The 22,795-nt window shown below is 34.4% G+C and overlaps 1 protein-coding gene across 2 annotated transcripts; it reads left to right on the top strand.

The window, feature by feature from the left end:
• Positions 1-74: 74 nt before the first annotated feature.
• On the top strand, positions 75-22,268 carry LOC106714171. 2 transcript variants are annotated; one of them, XM_014507139.2, is made up of 9 exons: positions 75-236; positions 12,403-12,500; positions 13,162-13,340; positions 13,952-14,803; positions 15,300-15,477; positions 16,148-16,296; positions 16,734-16,917; positions 17,435-17,459; positions 21,682-22,268. In XM_014507139.2, the coding sequence occupies exons 2-9, from the start codon at positions 12,412-12,414 to the stop codon at positions 21,754-21,756; spliced, it is 1,731 nt and encodes a 576-aa protein (XP_014362625.2). In that variant the 5' UTR covers positions 75-236; positions 12,403-12,411; the 3' UTR covers positions 21,757-22,268. The 2 variants fall into 2 exon arrangements, with proteins under 2 accessions (XP_014362625.2, XP_014362624.2); XM_014507138.2 differs by lacking the exon at positions 21,682-22,268 and adding an exon at positions 18,633-18,816.
• Positions 22,269-22,795: the final 527 nt, after the last annotated feature.

Here is a 22,795-nt window from a genome sequence, read left to right as displayed (position 1 = left end):
ACACGCAAGATGAAATAACTCACAATGTCATATGATTTTGACATAAGTCATTTTTTTAAATGGCAACACCAAAATGGCCGCAGCCAGTTATTGAGCGGGTGGTTGTTGCCTATTTTGTTGTAAATATCATTCGTAAACTTAATCATAGCAATATAGAAATCACTTAAAGTTATGAAATAAGGTGAAGTGTAACATAAAAACATCAAAATTAAAGTTCTGCAGTGATTACTAAGCATGTAAGTGTTATTATTGTATTTTTCTAGCAAGTAATATTTTGCCATAATATTTATTTATATGGTTTCTTGCTCTAGTTCACGGGTAACGACGTCGCATCATGTGTTAAGTTGATGTTAAGTGGTAAATAGAAGTTTGGAGTAAAATTAATCCCTATTTTCCACACGGGGTAAAGGCTGTGGCTTTTATTCAGAGGTTAAGTTGCTTGTAATAAGTTGTATTATATTAAAACCGGATTTTATCGCGGCCGATTATTTGTAAATAATTCTAAGAATAACGCGATCTCGCTTGTACGTTGAAAGATGCTAACAGGGAATTCACGTAGTGGGAGAAACAATGCGTAATCCTAATATTACGTGATTTATACATTGGTTTCTGTTTGTTTTCGCTATTCGTATTAATTTATCGTTTTAATTTCTTTAACTTAACAATGTTCCATATTTGAAAATTATCACATATCCTCTGACCTCTATTAGTTAATCGTGTTTTCTTTCAACTTGACCTTTAATTTGTCATCTATTCATTTAGACATTTAAATGTTTATTAACTTTTATGTAGCGGAGATGTGTGGCTAGTTTTTTTTTCTATTCTACGCTAACGAAGTTGCGGGCTACCGTTTGTGTAATAATTTTCAACGACTTAAAAAAGCTCTGTTTTTTTTTTCTTTCTTATTTGGCTCCACATACGACTAGACTTAACACGAGTTGTCAAAATACGGACTAATTGGATATCATGATAGAACCATAGTTAACACGTTCACTACCACTGACTCGTCTGGCGAGTTAACTTCGAAATCGTAGTTCGGCGTGGAACGTGTTAAACGAAATGTAGACAGACGGATATGCCGGCGTAGATGTTTTCGTCCTTTTATGACGTTTCACATTGAAATTAAAAAAAACTTAGTAGACTATGTGTTCTTTCTAACAAACATCCTTCCATCCATCCAGACAATTGTATGTATAATCTAATATATATAAAATTCTCGTGTCACAGTTTTCGTCACTCCTCCGAAACGGCTTGACCGATTCTCATGAAATTTTGTGAGCATATTCAGTAGGTCTGAGAATCGGCCAACATCTATTTCATTTTTTTTTAACTGCGCGCGGACGGAGTCGCGGGCGACAGCTAGTATTAGTATAATTTTCTCATTATTTAAGTTATTTTTGTGTACATGAATTAATGTCAAGGAATATTAAAGAAAGCATCAAATTTGTATTGACATGATATGCGACGGGACGGTCGATGATCTTAGACATTGATCATGACGTCATCTCCATTTTAACAAAAGCATTTATACAACGATTATTGTTGTTTTAGTTTTTTTCAGTGAGAATGAGCGGGAGGACAATGTTTTGTGAATGCGTCATTATTTTTCAACTCGGGAAAGGCAATTTTTGTACCTTCTAAGACTGTTTTTGATTCCATATCTAGTGCCGTTTAAAAGGTATACAAATGAAATTGCTTTAGTATTTATTACGTATAGACAATTAAAAAAATACGACTAAAATTTATTAAAAACTACAGGACGTTTCATTCCTATTATTTCGGGGAAATGTCATTTGACAATATTAAATTACTAGCTGTAATCCGTGACTCCGTCCGCGCGGAATTAAAAATAAACATTTTAAGCCTATGTGTTCTTCCAAACTATGATCTATATCTATGCAATCTTCAAGATCCGTTGAATCCTTCTAGAGATACCTTCAAACAAACATCCAACTAAGCATTCGCATTTAAAATATTAGTAAGAAGTAAGATAGTGGGTAACGAATTAAATTCTCTAACTGCATTTACTAGCGCTGTCACCTGACCGCCTGGGTAGAGGTGGCCGCAATTGCTAGATCTGCGGTTTCCTTTCCACTAATAGATGATTTATTGGATTTGTGAATTGTATATACAATTTAACTGCAAGTTTCCACTGAAGAAGTATTTATACAAAACTATTTTGTCATCCCGCTCATTCTTATTTTAAAAATAAACATTTTGACATGTCCTCGATGAACTCAAGTCGATCACTTATTCTAAACTAGCTTTTACCCGCGACTCCGTCCGCGCGGAATAAAAAAATAGAAAACGGGGTAAAAATTATCCTATGTCCGTTTCCTGGTTCTAAGCTACTTGCCCACCAATTTTCAGCCAAATCGATTCAGCCGTTCTTGAGTTATAAATAGTGTAACTAACACGACTTTCTTTTATATATATAGATATACTAGTAGACTATAATAAATAGTCTGTGTGTGGCAGTCTTTAGTTTCTCAGTTAATAAACGTCTTATACTTCTGTACTTTGGCCTTAACATCTCTTAACCCAGTTTCATTGTAGGAAACCTTGACCGCGAACATACATCATTTCTTATTCTCAAAGATTTACAAAGGAATAAGAATTTAATATTAAAGCATCATGGTATACATAAAAAAGCACACGTTTTTAACCTAAAATGGTAGGTATATTTTTACTATTATGTGCACCATTGCTAAAAGAATATTATCTTTCATCATTAGCTTTACTTAGGAATATATTTTTGAACGAGTGATTCAGCAGAAAAAGACGACTGTTAGAAAGACATTTAGTAAGCAACATACATTCCTAAACGTTTTATTTTCCTCGGTATCGGTGGGATTTTCTAGAACACCATTTCGCCCTTTGTACAAAAGATAACGTTAATATTCGAAACTCGGCGACTTTAGTCGCTAAACGACTTACGCAATTCAATGTCATAAGTTCGTACACAGCGCGCGTCGCCGAAATATATATTACCTGTAGTCGGCAAAGATAATAGCCAACCTGTTTGTGAAGTTCGTCGTAAGGTTGACATGTAGTACCTGAAAAGTCCCCCCTATTTGGAATGCGACTTATTCTTCCTAAGCATGACCATTAAAACTACAGACCTTTAGGAGTATGAGTTATGTATACAGAACATTCCTATCAATTTTTAGGTCTATGCAAAATATAGTAGCTTCATCCCTTCATTTTGTATTGCATTTTCTGTTCTTTGAACTGTGAATGTCGTTTAAAAGAATTTATGTATATGTGTGTTGATACTATATTTATTTATCCATATTGTGAAATACCACGATCACACAGAAGACAGACGTGAAGTGGAAGCAATTCTACGTTTCGTCTGATGAGTGTGCGTACCGGACGACTAACTTTAGTCCAAGTTCCCTTCCCACTCTATTTTTTTAAGGAAATAATGGGAAGGGAAAGTGGATCTGAAAGGAGGAGATGAACGCACAGAAAGAGCATATATACTCTTCCAATGCGTTTCCTCCTCTTTCGATTAAAGGTAGGCAACGCATCTGCAATTGCGGATGTCTTTGGGCAGCGGTCGCTTCACTATTTTGGCGTATTCAGGTGACCGTTTGTTGCCATCTTATGATATAAAAAAATGTTAAAACCTGTAACCAATAGTAAATCCGACCGATTAAATTGTAATTTGTATTCTTTAAAGTAGTCTGAATCGTTTTTTTTTAATTTATGTTATCAACTTTAACAAATTGTTTTTGCTTAATTATGTATTCGAATTATGCAAATCGTAGTTTCGTTTGTATGTTTTATGGTGAGTTTTTTATATGTATATTTTTTATACAAATAACAATAATTTCGTCCTACTATTATAATAATTCCTTCTGCGTGAAGAACAATGAAGTAATGGAAAGTTTGTAAGTTTGGTGGTTTTACTCGTATATTTTGTAGCGCATAAATCTTTTGTTCTCGCGTGTGAAATTAAGATTTTCTTTAAACATTTTAATTTTTAAAATGAAATTAAATAACTTAATAAGACATAAGATTGAACAATATTTGACGGGTCACATGAAATAACTGTTCTGTTTGGAGATTAACATGAGCCTTTACCCAAGATGTAATCTTTCAAGTACTCTGATAATTTTGACATCTTCAATGCAATACGATATTTTAAAACAAGTTATTTTTTTATTCAGTTTTCTAACGGTATATTAAAGCAGCAGCTACGCAGTTCCTCAGTGTAGTTTTGCACTTTAAATCTATAATTAATCTTTACTCTTTTATTTGCCACTTTACGTCTCTGTGTACCGCTGTAATAAAAACACTATTACAATAGCCAAAATCATCTCATAATTAAATTACTTTTTCGTAATTGACTTTTACCTACTGTAGGGTACTGTAGGGTTGCCAGGTCGCCAAACCTACTAGCCGGACAGACCAGCCAGTTTGGCCGGACATTTGGGTAGAAAGGCCGGACACGACCGTCAGTTGACTCTCGTAGCCGGCGCTCGGCCACTCTCGTTTGCGAAATGTAAAAAGCCTAACAAAAGCCGGACAACCCGGACACCGTTTATTTTGGCCGGACACGCAATCAAAAAGCCTACCTATGTCCGGCTTTATCCGGACGCCTGGCCACGCTAACCTGTATGGCATTAACCTATACTAGAATTATAAAGTGGAAAGGTTTTATTGTTTGTTGAGTAGGCTCCGAAACTACTGAACCGATTTAAAAAATTATTTCACTGCTGGAAACCTACAGTATCCTAGGATGACACAGATTATATATTAATTACTAGATTATTTAATTCTGCACGGACGACACCGACAACTGCTAGCATTAAATAAACATCCTTTGACCCACTTTATCTTTACAAAGATAGTTATTTATATCCATAAAGGACGCTAACTGGAAATCATTTGTGACGGACGGATATTCCTATCCTTTTGCTATCCATGTATCTATCGGACCCTATATCCACTGCGTTCACTAATTAGCATTTAACGGGTGCCCTAATGATAAAGTGACAAGAAGGACCCTTAGTTTAAGACTACATCTTAGTAAAGATATGACTTTTACCATATCATTTTTTCCACTATACCCAAGATTTTCATTGCTTTAACATATGATGTTATCTCTATCTCTTTTAAAGGAGAAAGATAGGGATTACTTATATGATTATATGATTTCTTATACATGTTTCTTCAGTGGTAACCTGCAGTAATATAGAGTTGGAATATTCTAGAAATCTTATATGTCGAAGTCTAGTAATTTGATTTGTTCCTTAGCCTATGTTCCCGCTTCTCTTTCCCACTAATTGTTGTACTGTATACTTCCATTGTTTGTTTGTTAGAGTCCAGTTCACAGCCTTGGTCGTAATTATTTCTTATATCTCAGCACGCTATTATTTTCTGTTAAACAATGGCGTGATATAATTTAATTTACCTTAACTAAGGTAAGTTTATTGCGAACGTACCTTAAGTACGTAAACTTTTTTGGTGAACTAGTGGTCGCCCGCGACTACGTACGTCTACGCAGAATTAAAAAAGTAGCCTATAGTATCCATCAGCTACCTTCCAAAGAAAGTCCTGTCAAAATTGATTCAGGCGTGGTAGAAACAAACGCGGATTTCCGGATAGAAAGACAGTTGAAAATTTAAAAAATTGGATTTACGTTATAAGCAAACGGTTATTTCCAGGTCAATCAGAGTTTAGCCTCTTTGAAGAATATCGGTTGATTCACATACTTTACTTAATTTAGCACACAGATTGACATCAAGCCATCGGCTTTCTACTGACCTCAATATCTTTTAAAAGTATGAGAAAGAAGAGAGACCTAGTCATATATTAGAAGATGAATAACAATGGGTTTCCACTGTCCAAGCATTTGCATAGAACCGTATTAAATTTTCGCTCATTTTACTTGAAAAATCAGAGAAAGTAATATTGTATTCTGGCAGTGGAACTCTAACGATAATTTAAATAGATTATAAACACATTCAAATTATAAGTACCTAATAATTTTTAAGGTTAAAACAATATTATGTAGTGTTTACTTAAATTGATTTGCAAACGCAAGCTTTATTTTTTCCGTTTCTAGCGTGATTAATAAGTAGACATTGTGAAAATTTAAGTAAAACATGCAATTTGTTTTGAAATAAAAAGTTACCACAATCTATATACACTCATGGGCACAATTAACCGGCCACCTACATTTTGTCGATTTCTTTAAAATTCTTTGGTAATTAAATTAATTGTGTTATAATGGCTCATTGGGTGAACCTTTACGAAAACAAATACAACATGGGTAAGCTGTGAAGTGATTTAATTTAGACAAAAAAAAATTAAAAATAAGAATATGCAGTTTTCTTGGAAACAACAAAAATTAAAAAAAAATCTTAATAAAAAAAGTATGCTCTAAATTATTGCACTAGTAATGTGTATTTCCTCCTCTAGCCTTAATGACCTCTTGTAAGCGATTTGAAATCCCTTCCAGTATGTCTTGGATGTCACTTTGTGGAATGTTCCCCCATTCCTCAACGGCTGCAGTTTTTAGTTCACTGATGGTCGTAGGAGCTCGTGTGCGACTCCGAATCCGTCTTTTTAGGTTGTCCCATACATGCTCTATCGGGTTCAGGTCAGGACTCCGAGCAGGCCATGATAAACGCTGTATATTGACGGCGTCCAAGTAATTTGTAACAATTCTCGCGGTGTGAGCACGAGCGTTGTCGTGCATTAAAACAAAATTATCGCTAATGAATGGCCCAAAAGGCATCACATGTGGTTCTAGGACTTCTGTTACGTACTTGTGAGCATTAACGCTGCCTCTATCAAAGACGACCAACTCTGTACGGGCGTCGTAACAAATGCCACCCCACACCATTATCGAGCCTCCCTCGTAGCCCACTGTTTCGACCACAGCACATTCAGCAAACCTTTCACCGCAGCGTCTATACACACGCTGACGTCCATCAGGACCTCGTAAACTGATTCTTGATTCATCAGAGAAGAGAACTGTCTTCCATTGATCCAAAGTCAAATTTAAATGTTCTCGAGCAAATGCAAGTCTACCTCTTCTGTGAGCTGTGGTCAGTTCTGGGACTCGAGCTGTTCGAAATGATCCAAGACCCTTCTCTGCTAACCTTCTCCTTACTGTTCTTAGGCTCACACTTACATTTCGTACCTCAAACAAGCGGTTGCGAGCCTCAGAAGCTGTCGTGAACCGATTTCGAAGAACGTTCGAGACGATGTAACGGTCATCTCTTTCTGATGTACACCTTCTGCGACCTTGCCCAGGCCTCCTTGTGTAGGAACCAGTCGCTCTGTAACGCCTGATAGCATCTTGGATAGTGGTTCGTGGATATCCAAGCATTCGTCCGATTCGACGCTGGCTGAACCCAGCGTCTGCAAGTGCCACAGCTCTGGCTGCTCCAGCTGCGTCCAGTGGCCATTTTTTTGGTGTAAATGATAAAAGCCCTCCAATACTTTGGTTTTATTCGAATAAAAAGATTACGAATCGTTTTAAAACAAATGTATGCTTAACTTTGAATGTGAGGCGAGTCTGTCAAATTTCGACTAAACTGATTACTGTTGAATAAAAGCCCCAAAAGTAAACAAAACGCGGGTATTACGGTTTTGTTTATTACAAATATACCCACTTATGAAGTTACGCCTAGTAGTCAAAGTGTAAGGTAAAGTAAACAAACGATATGCATTTCGAGATGAGTGGACGGTTAAATGTGCCCATGAGTGTATATAAAAGAAATTCGTGTTAGTTACACTATTTATAACTCAAGAACGGCTGAATCGATTTGACTGAAAATTAGTGGGCAGGTAGCTTAGAACCAGGAAACGGACATAGGAATTTTTTTACCCCGTTTTCTATTTTTTTTCCGCGCGGACGGAGTCGCGGGTAAAAGCTAGTATTTTTATACAAGAAGGCTACTGTTAAGTGATCACTACCCAAAGATATAATAACAAGTTTTGCTGATGCGTTGTCTACATAAGATGTACAAGGGAGTGACAAAGAGACAAGGAAGGGATCATCAGTCTTTCAAAATTATATTTTCCCGTCTACCCTTCCTTTTCTTAGTTGATGCCACCTATCCTTCCCACCCTTTCATACCAGTAATCTTACTATTATAAATGCGAATGTTTGTATGAGTGGATGGATGTTTGTTAGAAGGTATCTCCAAAACAGCTCAACGGATCTTGATGAAATTTGGCACAGATATAGAACACATATTAAATAAGTTTTTTTTTCTACGCGAATGGAGTCGTGGGTGACAACTAGTATTCTAATAATCTACTCTCTACATTGAATTTAGAATGGAATCCTTACAATGCATGTTTGAATCCCAAGCATTGGTTTATATATGTTAGAAGTATTCAGCGCATTGTGAGAACATATTTGTATCTTGTACGGTTTCACATAATTGAGACATTCATTAACTGGTTTTAAATAACAGCTACAGGCAGATTTGTTGTTGTAAGTACTTTAACCATCTTAAGGGAATGGCTGATGGGTTATAGAGAGACGGAAAAAACTAAAAGGTTAGTCGTTTATACTCTATAGTGCTAGAAAAACTTAATGAGTATAGCCTATATGTTCTTCCGGGCTATTTTCTGCATCTGTGCTTTCAGCGAGATTTATGCGGCTCTAGAGATGTCTTTCTGTTCTGACAAACACCCATCCATCTAACCATGCACCTAAACTATCGCATGTACATATAATATTATATAATAAGAATATAATATATATACGAGCTGTCGCCCGCGACTCCGTCCGCGCGCGGTTAATAAGCTTATATGACAAGTTCGTAGATTTACCATAGCAGCGCCATCTATTGATTACTTACTCAACCCAGTCGAAAGGTATCGACATCTGTTAGAATCATTTGGAGTTAACAGATAATTGTGACTGTCAAATAATAACAGACAAATAATTAGCAATAAATTAAAATTGCGACTATAATTTGAGATTTAAACTATCCTATCTCTCAAGTTGGATCGAACTGCACATGGTGTGCGAATTTTATTATAATCGGTTAAGTGGTTTAGGAGTCCATTGAGGACAAACATTGTGACACGAGATTTATATATATTAAGAAGATAAATATTATATAAATAAGATTAAAAAAATAAAATAAAGATATAGGTATTTTTTCGTGGTTTTGTTTGACTACATTTTGTACCAGTTTCTTAGTTCTTAGTTCGAACAAATGCGCACTCAAGTGCATCCACAAGTAAAACTTTCTATTATGAAATTGTACCAATATAATGCATATGTACTAATTAACAGGTTTTTTTTCGAAATTATCAAACGTTACGTTATTATTAAATACACTTTTACGGATTAACTTTATAAATAGAACCTCATTTAACATTTCAATAAAATAAAAAAAACAAATCGCCATATTCGAAATTTAAAAAAAATAATCCTTTTTTTTATTTCAAAACATTATCTGTTTGAATTTTAAATTGTTCTCTCGACATATTTTTTTAAAACTCCGCTCTCCAACGAACGTGTTCATACATATAGTGTTAATATTCATAACTTGAACTCTGTGAAATTTTACATTTTTTCACATAACGCAGGTTACCTTGTATGCACCAATTTTTACGGATACGGATACAAATAGAAATTGATTAAATATAATTTTGTTCTTTTCCAAATGAAAGACAAATAATTAAAATACCACATTTTATATGAGTACTAACACTGAATTCCAAATAATTACCAAACTTTTTCTCTCTAAGTAACACAAGTTTTTTTATGGCACACCAGCTGTCCTGCGACAACGTCCATGCGAAAAAAAAACCTAATTAGTAGACTATATGTTCTTTCAGACTGTTGGTTTATTTTACTCATTTTTATTTTTGGTGTATTTTGAATTATTTAGTTTATATTAAATTTAATTTTAACAAATTACTACCAAGTAGGGTTGGCGACAGGTTCGGCCGGCCGTAAAACCTTAAGGCAAAACTTTAAGGTTTATTAAATATTGTGTGCCAACCCTACGTAAGTGGGAAAAGGCCAGTGAGATGATGATGTTCTTCCAGACTGTATTCTACATTTGTCAAATTTCAGGGAGAGTGTAGCTGTTTGGGAGGTAGGTAATAATAAACATCCATCTTTCCAAACGTTCGCATTTATAATATTAGTAAGATAATTTGATTTAAATAGGAATAATTATGTATTTAAGTCCCTATTATTATTGGGTTTAGTATCCAAAACTGTTTTTAACATCCTAGTAGACTATATATATAAAAGAAAGTCGTGTTAGTTACACTATTTATAACTCAAGAACGGCTGAATCGATTTGACTGAAAATTAGTGGGCAGGTAGCACAGAACCAGGAAACGGACATAGGATAATTTTTACCCCGTTTTCTATTTTTTATTCCGCGCGGACGGAGTCGCGCGTAAAAGCTAGTTAATAATAAATCATAACGTTTATGACTAGTTGATAAATATGACAAGCAATTATTGTTAATATTACCGCTGCGTAACTTGAATATAAATAAGACATTACGCAAAGTCATAGGCAAGGGGACTGCCATTTATGATGTAATGTATTTGAGGCATAATAATCATTGTATTATATTAACAGTAGTAGATTCTACAACAGTATTTGTTGAGTGCATTAATGGGCCTCGCCTGGTGAAATACCACGACCACACAGAAGACAGGCGTGAAGTGGAAGCAATTCCGCGTTTCGACTGATGAGTGTGGTGTCGGAGGTTTAATTTTAGTTCTGTGTAGTGGATTTGGCGGAAGAGGGGACGCATAGGAAGGGGAAATATCCTTTTTCTGTGCGTCCCCTTCTCCGTTAATTAAAAGTAGACAACGCATCTGCATTTACAGATAGATAGATGCCTTTGCGCAACGGTCGCTTCGCTATTACGGTGAATTCAGGTGCCACCTTTTTATATAAAAAAAAATTAAGATTTGATTTTCACTAAGCGACTTGTCGTGCGTCAGCGATGTTCTATTTCGTGTCACCGACGGCCATACAAAATTTCATGCGTGCGGTTAGAGTCGCGCGGCTATCAGCCAAGTGGAAAAGAGCACTAAGATTTCGACTCATTGAAAGAGAATAAAGTAATATGCACAAATTGAGGCCTTGTTACGTGTATAAAGATCAATATGTGGTAAGGTACTTTTTTCTGTAGGTGTTTTTATTCTATTTTCAACTAAAAACTTCTATCGTATTCACCAACTCTCCCTTATGGTTCGTCGAAGCATAAACAGTATTTTGGATTCAATCCAACCATGTTGTGCCAATTCAGCCATGTTGTGTGGTATATCTCGCATCATTGTCTGTTTAGTAAGTTTTGGCGTTATTATATAATTATTATTAAAGGATTATGGAAAATCTAAAAAACAGTAGACAAGGTTAAAATTTTTCCTGACTATACTTGATTTTGCTAACTAATTGATTTAATTCAAGGATATTTATTTAGGTGACAAACTTGAATGGATGTTTCAACTCGCGGGCACTAGCGCTTCTTTATGTTTGTGCGGTACATCAAGGACGTTGTATTTTCATCACTCATGTACATTCAATTACACAAATGGTTAACGTATTATTAATTAGTGCACGTGTTCGCTTTTTCACGTCATTGTACAAAGTAATAATGTCATAATGTATGTACTAATGTTTGCCCCAATTAAAAAAAAATCCATAGAGCATTCTTTATGAGTATATTCGACCATAGCAAGTTTTATAAACGTGTTAAAAGAAAAAAAAACAAGTTAATTTCTATGTTATAATATTTAATATATCAATTCATTTTTGCATAAATCTCGTTTTATGCAACTTAAGCGATCTAGAGGAGCCGCCATCTCGAGCCGGCTGTTACCCTTTGATGTTTATACCAAAGGCACTTGTCATCTAATGCGACGATATCGCTCTTCAAGGAAAAAAGAACCTTAAGGTATTTTCTGTTAAGGTTTAAAATACACTGACTAACAATCTTATGCATAAGGAAAAGTAATTTTTTCAGCTTGTTTGTTTCATTTGAATCTTAAAAAGCCTTTATTTATGTATAAATAGAGGTAATTTAGAAATGATCTAAATACAATAACTAATTTTCCTTTCTTCATAGGACTAGAATAAATAAATACAAAATGAAGTTTTATCTCTATAAAGTCCAAAATCCAAAAAGTAATATTAACTATTACCCAGAACAAAAGATACCTTGCGGACAAACAGACGGACAGACAAAAATAAAAATAAAATGTTTTTGGCAAATATTACATACAATTCTATTGTATCATATGTATATAGGTACATTATATATTAAATTTAATTATATAATAAACTTTAAGGTCTATAAAACGTTGTGCCCCACGTGAGTAAAATGATGACGAACGCTATTTGGCGGTGACTGGTTAGAATATAATAATGTTTATTGTTCACAGCGGCGATACATGGCACGGGGTGATGGCCAGCACTGGGAAGAAGATGAACTGCTGTACTCCAGCCGCGACAGCGATGACAGTCCCATACTATCCTACAGGTAACTTCTTACAATCTTATTCCATTAAATGGTTAACCACGCCTAGCCTTTAAGGCTTCCAACTCATTGATATCGAAGCGAAACTTATTGGTTTTGTTTTTTGGAAAACAAAAAACAAACGACTGACAAATCGAATGACTTGTCTAAATCGGTTCAGTCATTTCGGTTCTATGGCGTACAAACGTACATACATACAAACCCATGTACATACAGAGACGCGACAAACATTACCCTCTTATCAGTTGAATAAAATGCATTAAAAATAAACGCAATTTGCCTTTTAAATTTGGTTTCATGTTGTGCTTTTCCACATACCAGGTTTATATCAAAATTGGTTTAGCTTCGGTACCGGTTCTATTCGGTTCGGATACAACGGTCTATGTAAAATACGAGTATGGTACAATGAATGGTTCATTGTTATTCTCTTATCGCGGGGTCACAACCGTGACACTGACCTTACAATATTAATATATGTTACACTAAACAGGATGCCACATAATTACCACATTATTGTATTTTTTAACGTTCAGACAGATACTTTATCGGTTATATACTAGTGATTATCAAAGGGTCCACGGAAATCCGGGGGGCAGGCACTATAGATAGAAATAAATTTGAGATTTCGCAACAAAATATATCAGCAGAGGGAATTTATGTCCAGGCATGAGAAATATCGTCGGTACTCGTCACACGTACGCGAGGGCAAGACGGAGGAGCGAGAAAGGAGATCGACATTCAGTGTGCTCGCCAAGTTCTTCTTGTTCAGTACCGCAATGATATTGTTCTGTGTGCTGCTCTACATACCTGTATATAATAAAGCCAATGACCAGGTGCTTAAACGTAAGTTACACAAATACATTTTAAATCATACATGTAAAGGTCAACGCTTATTACACTCATTAACTGTATTAAAAACATAATTTCTTCATCTACCTAAAATCGACTCTTAGTAGATTTTAATGTAAGACATGCTATTGTCATGCCAGAGGCCAAATTTTAGTCCTCTTTTCCTTCCCATCCTTATTAAGAAAGGATGGGAAGTTTGATTTGGCGGAAGAGAAGGGAAGATTCTTTCTGTGCGTCCCCTTCTCCGTTGATTATAGTAGGGAACACATCTGCATTTGCGAATGTCCATGGGCAGCAGTCGCTTCGCTATTGCAGCGAGTTCAGGAGCTAGTTCATTTTCTTATTTGCCACCTTTTGATACATAAAAAAATTGTTTTTGTTGCAAAAAAAAAAAAACATAACACGATATGCAAAAGGTTAAAACAACTGACACAGATGACTATTTCTAAATTAATTGATGTTCAAAGTTCATTTCACCGTCGACATTCATACGAACTTTGATTTAATTATCTCTCCGATACCAATGTGTATATAATACCTTATAATAATATACATAACAATGTTTAATTTTAAATAAATAAAAGCAAAGATATTGTATATTTCAGCCGCGGTAGCAGGTTGGTCAATAAATACAAATAGAGATACAAAAATATATGTACAACCTGAAAACGTTACAACGATACACGAACCAAAAGATATTTGTCCAAAAAGTAATAGAAAAGAAAAAAATAAACTATTCCTATTAATATTTGTATGTTCTTCAACGTCAAACTTCGAACAGAGAGTCGCCATTAGGGAGACGTGGGGCAATTATAAAAATTACCTCAAAATATCTAGAATATACCATGCGGTTAAAGAAAAGTACAAAAATTACAATTCAAGTCTCGATGTAGAAACAGAAAGTACTAATGTTAGCGTTAATTTAGATAGGATACAAAGGGATATATCTGGTTTCGGTCAGTTATTACCGGAATTAGCTAAAGCTTTACAAAGAAATATCGCCAAAGCAACAGAACCGGCTGAGGAGAAACGTTTCGAAGACGAAAAAGAGGACGACAAAATGTTGCCAGAATTCGATATGAACAAAGTTTTAGGCGATCAAGATGATGATACTGATTTCGATTACGAATATGACACTAACATTATGAAAATACCACCCAAAGGTTATGAAGATTCCCCAGATTTAGGTAGAATTATGTCTCTATTGAAACATATAAAAACTTTTCCTAAATTTGAACCTGAATTAGAAAAAGAAAACAATGATCCAGATTTTAAATTAGTGTTTCTACTAGGATTACCACCGAATGACAATAACACAGATGTTCAAGAGAAGATTGAAACAGAGGTAGAAACGTACGGGGATATAATTCAAGAAGGTTTTATTGATTCATATAATAATTTAACTTTAAAATCTATAATGATGTTAAAATGGGTAACTAATAACTGCAATGAAAGTGGTAAGTACGTACAAGTTACTAATATTAATAATTCACATAGGTTAGGTAAAAAAAGAGAGTTCCAGTATTTATACAACACCTTTTTCATGTTAAACTAGCTGACGCTCGCGACTCCTTCTGCGCGGAATTTAAAAAAAATAAGAAGCCTATGTGTTTTTCCAGACTATGTTCTACATCTGTGGAAAATTTCATAAAAATCCGTTCAGCCGTTCCGGAGATAACTTTAAACAAACATCCATCTAAATATTCACATCTATATCTATATATATAAAAGAAAGTTGTGTTAGTTATACTATTTATAACTCAAGAACGGCTGAACCGATTTGACTGAAAATTGGTGGGCAGGTAGCTTAGAACCAGGAAACGGATATAGGATAATTTTTACCCCGTTTTCTATCTTTTATTCCGCGCGGACGGAGTCGCGGGTAAAAGCTAGTTTATAATATTAGTAAGACTACAAATTTCCTAATTAAATTATAATTATTTATTCTTCCAGTCCGTTACATCTTGAAGACAGATGACGATATGTACATAAACGTTCCAAATCTGGTTTCGAACCTGCGATCTCGCGCTAAGACATTCGACGACAACGCTAAAGACAACAGCAAGGAGTACCTTCTTATAGGCGACCTCATCTGTGGAGCGAGACCTGTACAAGATACTAAGAGCAAGTGGTAAGTGGCAGTTACTACTATAGGACGACAAACTTAATTGACCCGGTGGATATAAATGAATCTAAATACCTTTCTTTTAATTGCAAGTTTCAATGTTAAGTAGACCACTACAATATTCATGTCCAATTGTATGGAGTCTTTTGAACAAATTAAGTAAAAATTTATAAGTTAAGTCTTGCATGGCGGTTTTGTTCTTTTATATATAACTTTCAGATAAATTGTAGCGATGAAAACACTACAAGCTAACGAAATTGTCTAACTACTGACTACTGATATTTTAAACTAGTTGTCGCCCGAGATTGTCCGCGTGGAATTAAAAAATAAAAAATACTTAATTAGTAGCCTATGTGTTCTTCCAGACTATGCTCTATGTCTGTAACAAATTTCATCAAGATCCGTTGAGTCGTTCTGGAGATACCTTATATCAAACGTACATACATCCAAACATTCACATTTATAATATTAGTCATGTGAAAGTATAGATGGATGGATTTTTATGAAGGTACCTTCAGAACGGTTGTATGTCACACAGTCTGGAAGAACATAAATTATGTTTTTTTTTTAATCTACGCGGACGGAGTCACGGGAAACATCTAGTTTACATATAAAACTTGTTTATGCCTTTCGATGTGTGTTAGGCTTTATGGTTAGGATGTATGTGCGTGCGCAGGTATAGCCCGCGATACATGTACTCTGGGCGAGTGTACCCGCGGTACTTGTCGGGTACAGGTTACGTTCTCTCAGCCCCGGCTGCCCGCGCGCTTTACGCCGCCGCCCTCACCACCACATACTTCCACCTCGAAGATATCTACATCACTGGTGAGTCAATCACCACTCTATCTCTTGGTTATTTTCTTATATAGGAGATTTTATCATCTGTATTCATAACATTTGAGGGAATAACGGAATAAATTCTCAAAAAAGCTGAGTAGTTGAGTGTAAGATATGGAGAGGTTACGATGGAAAAATGTCATATATTGACCATTTTTACTTGTGATTATCACTGATGGACTCAAAAGACAGTTGCACTAGTGGAAAAAAGATCTTCTTATCTTCTTATATATATAAAAAAAAGTCGTGTTAGTTACACTATTTATAACTCAAGATAGGTCGAACTGATTTAGCTGAAAATTTATGGGGAGGTAGCTTAGAACTAGGAGACGGACATAGGAACTTTTTTATCTTGTGTGCATTTTTTTTATTCCGCGCGGACGGAGTCGCGGGTAAAAGCTATTTATTAATAAATAGTGGTACAGGAATGTGCGCACTCCGCTCCAACCCTCGTGTAGTGGCGCGCGATGAGGCGGGCTTCTCGTACGCGCCAGTGCGAGCGCCGGCCGCCGCGTGCGCAGCGCACACACGCATCTCCGCACACCGCGTGCCTCCACCTCGCATGCGCGCGCTGCACCGCACTCTGCTGCAGCCTCTCGCTGTTGACAGGTATCATCATCTTCAGCTCAGTATACCTCCCCACTGAGGGGCCACCACTTGACTTCACACATATCATTGAATTTCTTCTCAGATATGTGCAACATAACGATGTTTTCCTTCATCGTAAGAAGGTCGGATAAATGTACATATGTAAATCAGTAGTACATGGCGGGATTCGAACTCAGGACTTGCACATTACAAGTCAACTGCTTAACCCCTTAGCCACCGACGCTCTTAGATACTTACATATATTATAAATGCGAATGTTTAGATGGATGAATGTTTGTTAGAAGGTATCTCCGGAACGGTTCAACAGATCTTGATGATTTTGTCACAGACGTAGAACATAATCTGGAAAAACACATAGACTACTTATTAAGATTTTTTTTAATTCCACGCGAACAGAGTCGCGGGTGACAGCTATTTTATTATAATGTTACCAGATACATCGCTAAAAAATTACGTTATAAAAAAAACATAATTTTTTCAAATATTTGTAAAAAAAAAATTTGTTTTTTATTTTCAGATGCGAAAGAAAACAATTAGCACAGGTAAGAAATCATAGTATTCATATAAAAAATATCTTCAACTATATCAGGAAATATTGCCTTGTCTGTCAGTGCATATATATGTGTTATTATTTTGTACTTCCTATGATAAACATTCCAAAAGTTATTTTTAATTAAAAAAACATATTATCAGTGCTCTCCGAACACTAAATATACTTTTTAGGTATACAGGGTGTCCGGGAATGACGTGTACAATGGAGTACAGATTCCTTGCTCGAAAATATGACTATTTATTTTAAATTGGTTTTTAAATTTATTATTGGTTTTTAAATTTATTATTGGTTTTTAAATTTATTATTGGTTTTAATTGTACATAGTTTTTAACCTTTTACTTTAACCTAGAATTAGAAAATTGTGATAAAACTGTGATATATATATATATATATATGTAAGGAATTTTCTTTTTTAATTTCAAAGTATTAACAATAAAGAAACACCCTGCACTCCACGGCCCCGACCTAAAAATATGTTGTATATGAAAAATGGGTTATGAGAGGCATAGAGTCGCCCATTATAATAAAAATATGACGATTTACCCAACTTACCTCTACCCAAAGTTGCTTCGTTTAGCCGCTAAAGGGATTTAAAGTTTGCTAATTATTTTTTATTTATTCAAATAACTCAAAATGTGATATAAAAACTACACATTCTACAAAACAAATCTTTGTCATATAACCTATAGGGGGCTCACAAATACGAATTTTAGAACAAAAATCAATGAAATTTTTGTAACCGCCTGTATAATCGCTACCAATTTTTTTCTTAGTTAGAAAATTTAATTTACAACATAAAATATCTTTGGTAAAATTTCAATTTGGCCAGTAGTTTTGCCATATAAAATTAAAAATAATAAGCAAACTTTTAAAGCCTTGGGGTTAAAACGTCACATTTAGAACAAGGAATCTGTGGTACTTCATTGTACACGTCATAGTATAATTGGGGATTCAATATCGTTATTTATATGTACCATATTCAATTTATAATTGTTTCCCTTTTACAGTTTTTCACTTGATTGTACTTTTTAATATTATATATTTGTTGAAAAATTAATAATGTACTATCTAGCAGTATCCGGGAGGTACTAAAAGGGTTTTTTCTATTAGAAGTATAAATGGGTTCCAAAAAGTAGACTACATTGTATTGATAATGCTTTAGGTGAAGCAAGCGTCCTCAGCCGGGCCAACTCGTGCTGCACCTAACAGTAAGAAGCAACGACGCTTTTATAAAACACCACCGAAATGCAAATAGTACGAAGAAAGAGAACTTGTCTCACACGATTCTACTGAGAAGAGGATAACAGGCCTTAGGTCATGTACACACGATGCTGTTAGTCGTACTATATTTAACCGCATAGCGTCTAACCGCAATCTGGAAGTTGCATTTGTAAGCCAACTTGTCTATAGCAACTCTGCAACTTATTGCAGAGTACATAGTGACAATTGGCTAACCGTTTTATGTGTATGGGCCCTTAATTCTCCTCAAAATCGTCATCCAATGACAATAAACTAAACCATAAATACTGATGCGAAATTTTAAGAAGCGATTTTAAATAACATCAATTATATGTGAAATATTAAATTTGTAAAAAAAGCGTTGTATTTGTGCCAATAATAAAAATAAAATAATAGTACGCGCTGTCATCTTAGTCACATTTTTAATAAGGTTTTTCGCTATTTTTTTTGAAGTCTAGATTTAATAAATCCTTCGGGGTACCTCCCGGAGATATTGCATTATAAAAAAAACAATTAAAAACATTATGACAATTATAAAATATTTATTTGTGATTTTCATGAACTAGTCGAACAAAATAATGAATCTCAAATCTCAGCTTATTTGGAATTATTAAATTCGTTTATAAATATCTCTATTATTATGTACAAAATAATATTAGCATAGTTATAGAATGACTAGAGGTCGAATCTCGAAAATATATCGTACAACGAAAAGAGTTATATCTGTTTAGATTAATAGATATAACTCTTTACGTTGGAAATGTAGATACGTGAGAAAGTAAGCTATTGTGATAGAAATCCTGCCATTGGAAGGAACGTTGAAAACGGTCATATATCTGTCTAAATATATACATGCTATGTATGCTATGTTTTATACTAGGTATACTTAAGTGCAAAAATATTGGTCGATCACGCGATATTATTTTTAAAAAAATCATTTTCGCACATTATGTATTTAAAATTCTCTACCTTTCTTCGATATTTTTTGCTAAAATTATTAGCTAAACTAAAACACAATTACTAAAAAAAACTAAAAAATCTTTAATAGTTCTTATTTCATGTAAAACACATTTTAATTTGCACGATATTAATATTTTATACGATTATGTCAATCAATTTTTTTTAACGTGGGTGTTCAATACAAAAAAAAAGATCTCTCGATTTAGTAAGACAATATTTTTAATACCAGTTTTTCTACAGTGGAAACTTACCTTAACATCTAAAACATTCAGTATCTTGAGCAGTATATATTTAAGCAGTACAATAGCCTAAATAGATATAAATAGGTTACGAATGGGGTGCCTTTAGAAAGAATATATAAGAAAATGCATTAACTTATCTGTTGAATATATAAATATATAGAACTTTCCAATAATTATATATTAGGTCCTTACATATGAAATTGGTGTTTTGTATGGGAGGAACAAAAAGTCGAATATTTTTTAATGTAATATATTTAATTAATCAAAGTATGAACCATTATTTTCTATGCACTTTTGCCATCTCATAGGTAGTTCATTGATCCCTTTACTAAAAAAACCAGTCGGACGGGAATCAATAAAATCTTTGAAGGCGATTTGGACTGCCCCATCGGAGTTGAATTTTTTCCCTTGCAAGAAGTTATCCAAATTTCGAAAAAAATGGTAATCTGTTGGAGCAAGGTCCGGGGAGTACGGAGGATGTCTTAGACTTTCCAATTGAAGCTCTCCTAATTTAGTAGCCGTCTGTTGCGCAGTGTGTGGTCTAGCGTTGTCGTGAAGCAGCAGTGGCGTGGAGCGATTGACCAGCCTAGGTTGTTTAGCTGCTAGCTTTTCCATCATGGTTTGCAATTGCTGACAATAGACATCAGCCGTAATAGTCTGGCCAGATTTGAGAAAACTGTAATGAACAATACCGGCACTAGTCCACCAAACGCTTACAAGTAACTTTTTTGGGGTTAATTTTCGCTGGGGAGGATTTGGCTGGCTGGCCAGGATCCAACCATTGCGCTAAGCGCTTCCGATTATCGTAAAGAACCCATTTTTCATCACAGGTAATGATTCGGTTTAAAATACCTTCATTATTGTGCCGGTTTAGTAATGTAACGCAACAGTCGACGCGCGTTTGCCGGTTTGCTTCAGTCAATTCGTGAGGTACCCACCTTTCAAGCTTTTTAATCTTCCCAATTTGCTTCAAGTGAATTAAAACAGTTTTATCACTAACATCGCAGCCTGCAGCTAACTCGGACGTGGTTTGCGATGGATCCGCTTCCACAATAGCCTTCAACTCTTCATTATCAACTTGAGTCTCAGGCCATCCACGGGCCTTGTTCTGCAGATCGAAATTTCCAGAACGAAAACGTTGGAACCAAAAACGAACTGTGTTTTCTATTGCAACACGACCGCCATACACATCATTCACCCTTCGAGTCGTTTCCGCAGCACTAGTGCCACGGCGGAACTCGTACTCGTAAATAATGCGATATTTTAAGTTTTCCATTTTGTAAAATGAGTGACGCAAACAGAAAAAAACAGAAGAAAAAAAACAAATGAATGACGGTCATCGAACCACAAATACATGAGTCTATAGCTGTACAAATTTGAATTTGGAATTCCTTACCAAAGAGGAGAAATTCGTGTTTAAAGTGGCCAGTACGAAAAACGCCAATTTCATATGTAAGGACCTAATATATTACTTCTATATCCCTGATTATAAATGATTGTCCGATGGCAGTTGACTGTGGGTTTTCACTGTCGAAATACCTGTACACAAACAATATTGTCATCGAGATAACAATAATGTATTTGTACAAATGTTTCAGTAGTGGAAACCTACGGTTAGATCTTTATATTAACAGTTCAGTAAATCTCGCACTACATTTATATCTTTTTGTGTTTTTAAATTTTTTTTTCGTACGTCGTTTAAGTTGTTTTCAATCTCATTTGAAGCACATCTTTTTTTTTATGTTGATCATATTTTTTTTTCATCCCCAGATGAATAAACGCGAGGGAAGACTATATATTATTTATAACTACCTGCGTTTGCTCGTCACACATAATTCATGTTGAGGAGTGAGGACTAACGGTACAATCATCATCGACTAAACACATTGTAAATTTCAATTCATAAAATAATTAGGCCACCTGACTAACATTATAAAATGTCAGTAGTACACTTACTAACAGTATAATACGTCAGTAGTACACTGACTAACATTATAATAAGTCAGTAGTACCCTGACTAACATAACACGTCAGTAGTAACCTGACTAACATTATAAAACGTCAGTAGTACACTGAATAACATTATAACACGTCAGTAGTATCCTGACTAACATCATAATACGTCAATAGTAACCTGACTAACATAATTGCGTTAGAATACGGCACTATTAACGTTAGTCCTTGCAAGCCAGATAAAAATAATTTAGATCTCAGATTCAGCTCAGTGAATTCGCCTTGTATATTTTAAGCTATGTGTTACATAATTTAGTGTTAATTTATAATGAAAATAATTACATATATCACTGATTTTAATTGCATATAAACCTACATAAAGATACGATTAAATGCATTATTGACAATTTTACTAAAAAAATAAGACAGTAATTAAAGTAAGAGTTTTGTGTACAATCAAATATTTCTAAAATACATAAAAAAGGTTCTTGTTAGTCTAAAAAATATGGTTCTAAATTCGTTTTTTTTAGTGTGACAATGAACTTTTAATATTTTTTTTAATAATACGTTATTAAATTTGAAGTTATTAAGTGCGTCATCTCTTTATAACAAGAAATTACAAGTGTTGTAATTTTGTTATATTTTTAAATTTATGAATTATAAAATTTTATGTAAAAAAAATTGATGAGCAAATTGTTGTAAATTGGTTTATAAATGATTAAGTTTAAAAAATATATGTAAAATTATTTTTTATTATTTTATATTTGAATTTTTTTACTGTAAAATAATTATAAAATATCAATTATCATACAATTAATTGTAAAAGATAATATTTTTAAATAAAAAAATTCTACGACAATCACATAATTAAATCCAAAAGTTTTTTCAAAAATTACGTCTTTCTTATGAATGTTTTTTTTTAATTCATTTT

This window comes from Papilio machaon, chromosome 19, assembly GCF_912999745.1.
Source record: "Papilio machaon chromosome 19, ilPapMach1.1, whole genome shotgun sequence".
NCBI classification, from domain to species: Eukaryota; Metazoa; Arthropoda; class Insecta; order Lepidoptera; family Papilionidae; genus Papilio; species Papilio machaon.
Note: the sequence above shows the minus strand (reverse complement) of the source record. Positions and strands in the feature narration are given on the sequence as shown.

Coding starts and splice junctions, on each gene's coding strand:
- LOC106714171 (XM_014507138.2), top strand. CDS start 12,412: ATGGCACGGGGTGATGGCCAGCACTGGGAAGAAGATGAACTGCTGTAC. Junction 13,341..13,951: donor CAATGACCAGGTGCTTAAAC/GTAAGTTACACA, acceptor TGTATATTTCAG/CCGCGGTAGCAGGTTGGTCA. Junction 15,478..16,147: donor CAAGATACTAAGAGCAAGTG/GTAAGTGGCAGT, acceptor GTGCGTGCGCAG/GTATAGCCCGCGATACATGT.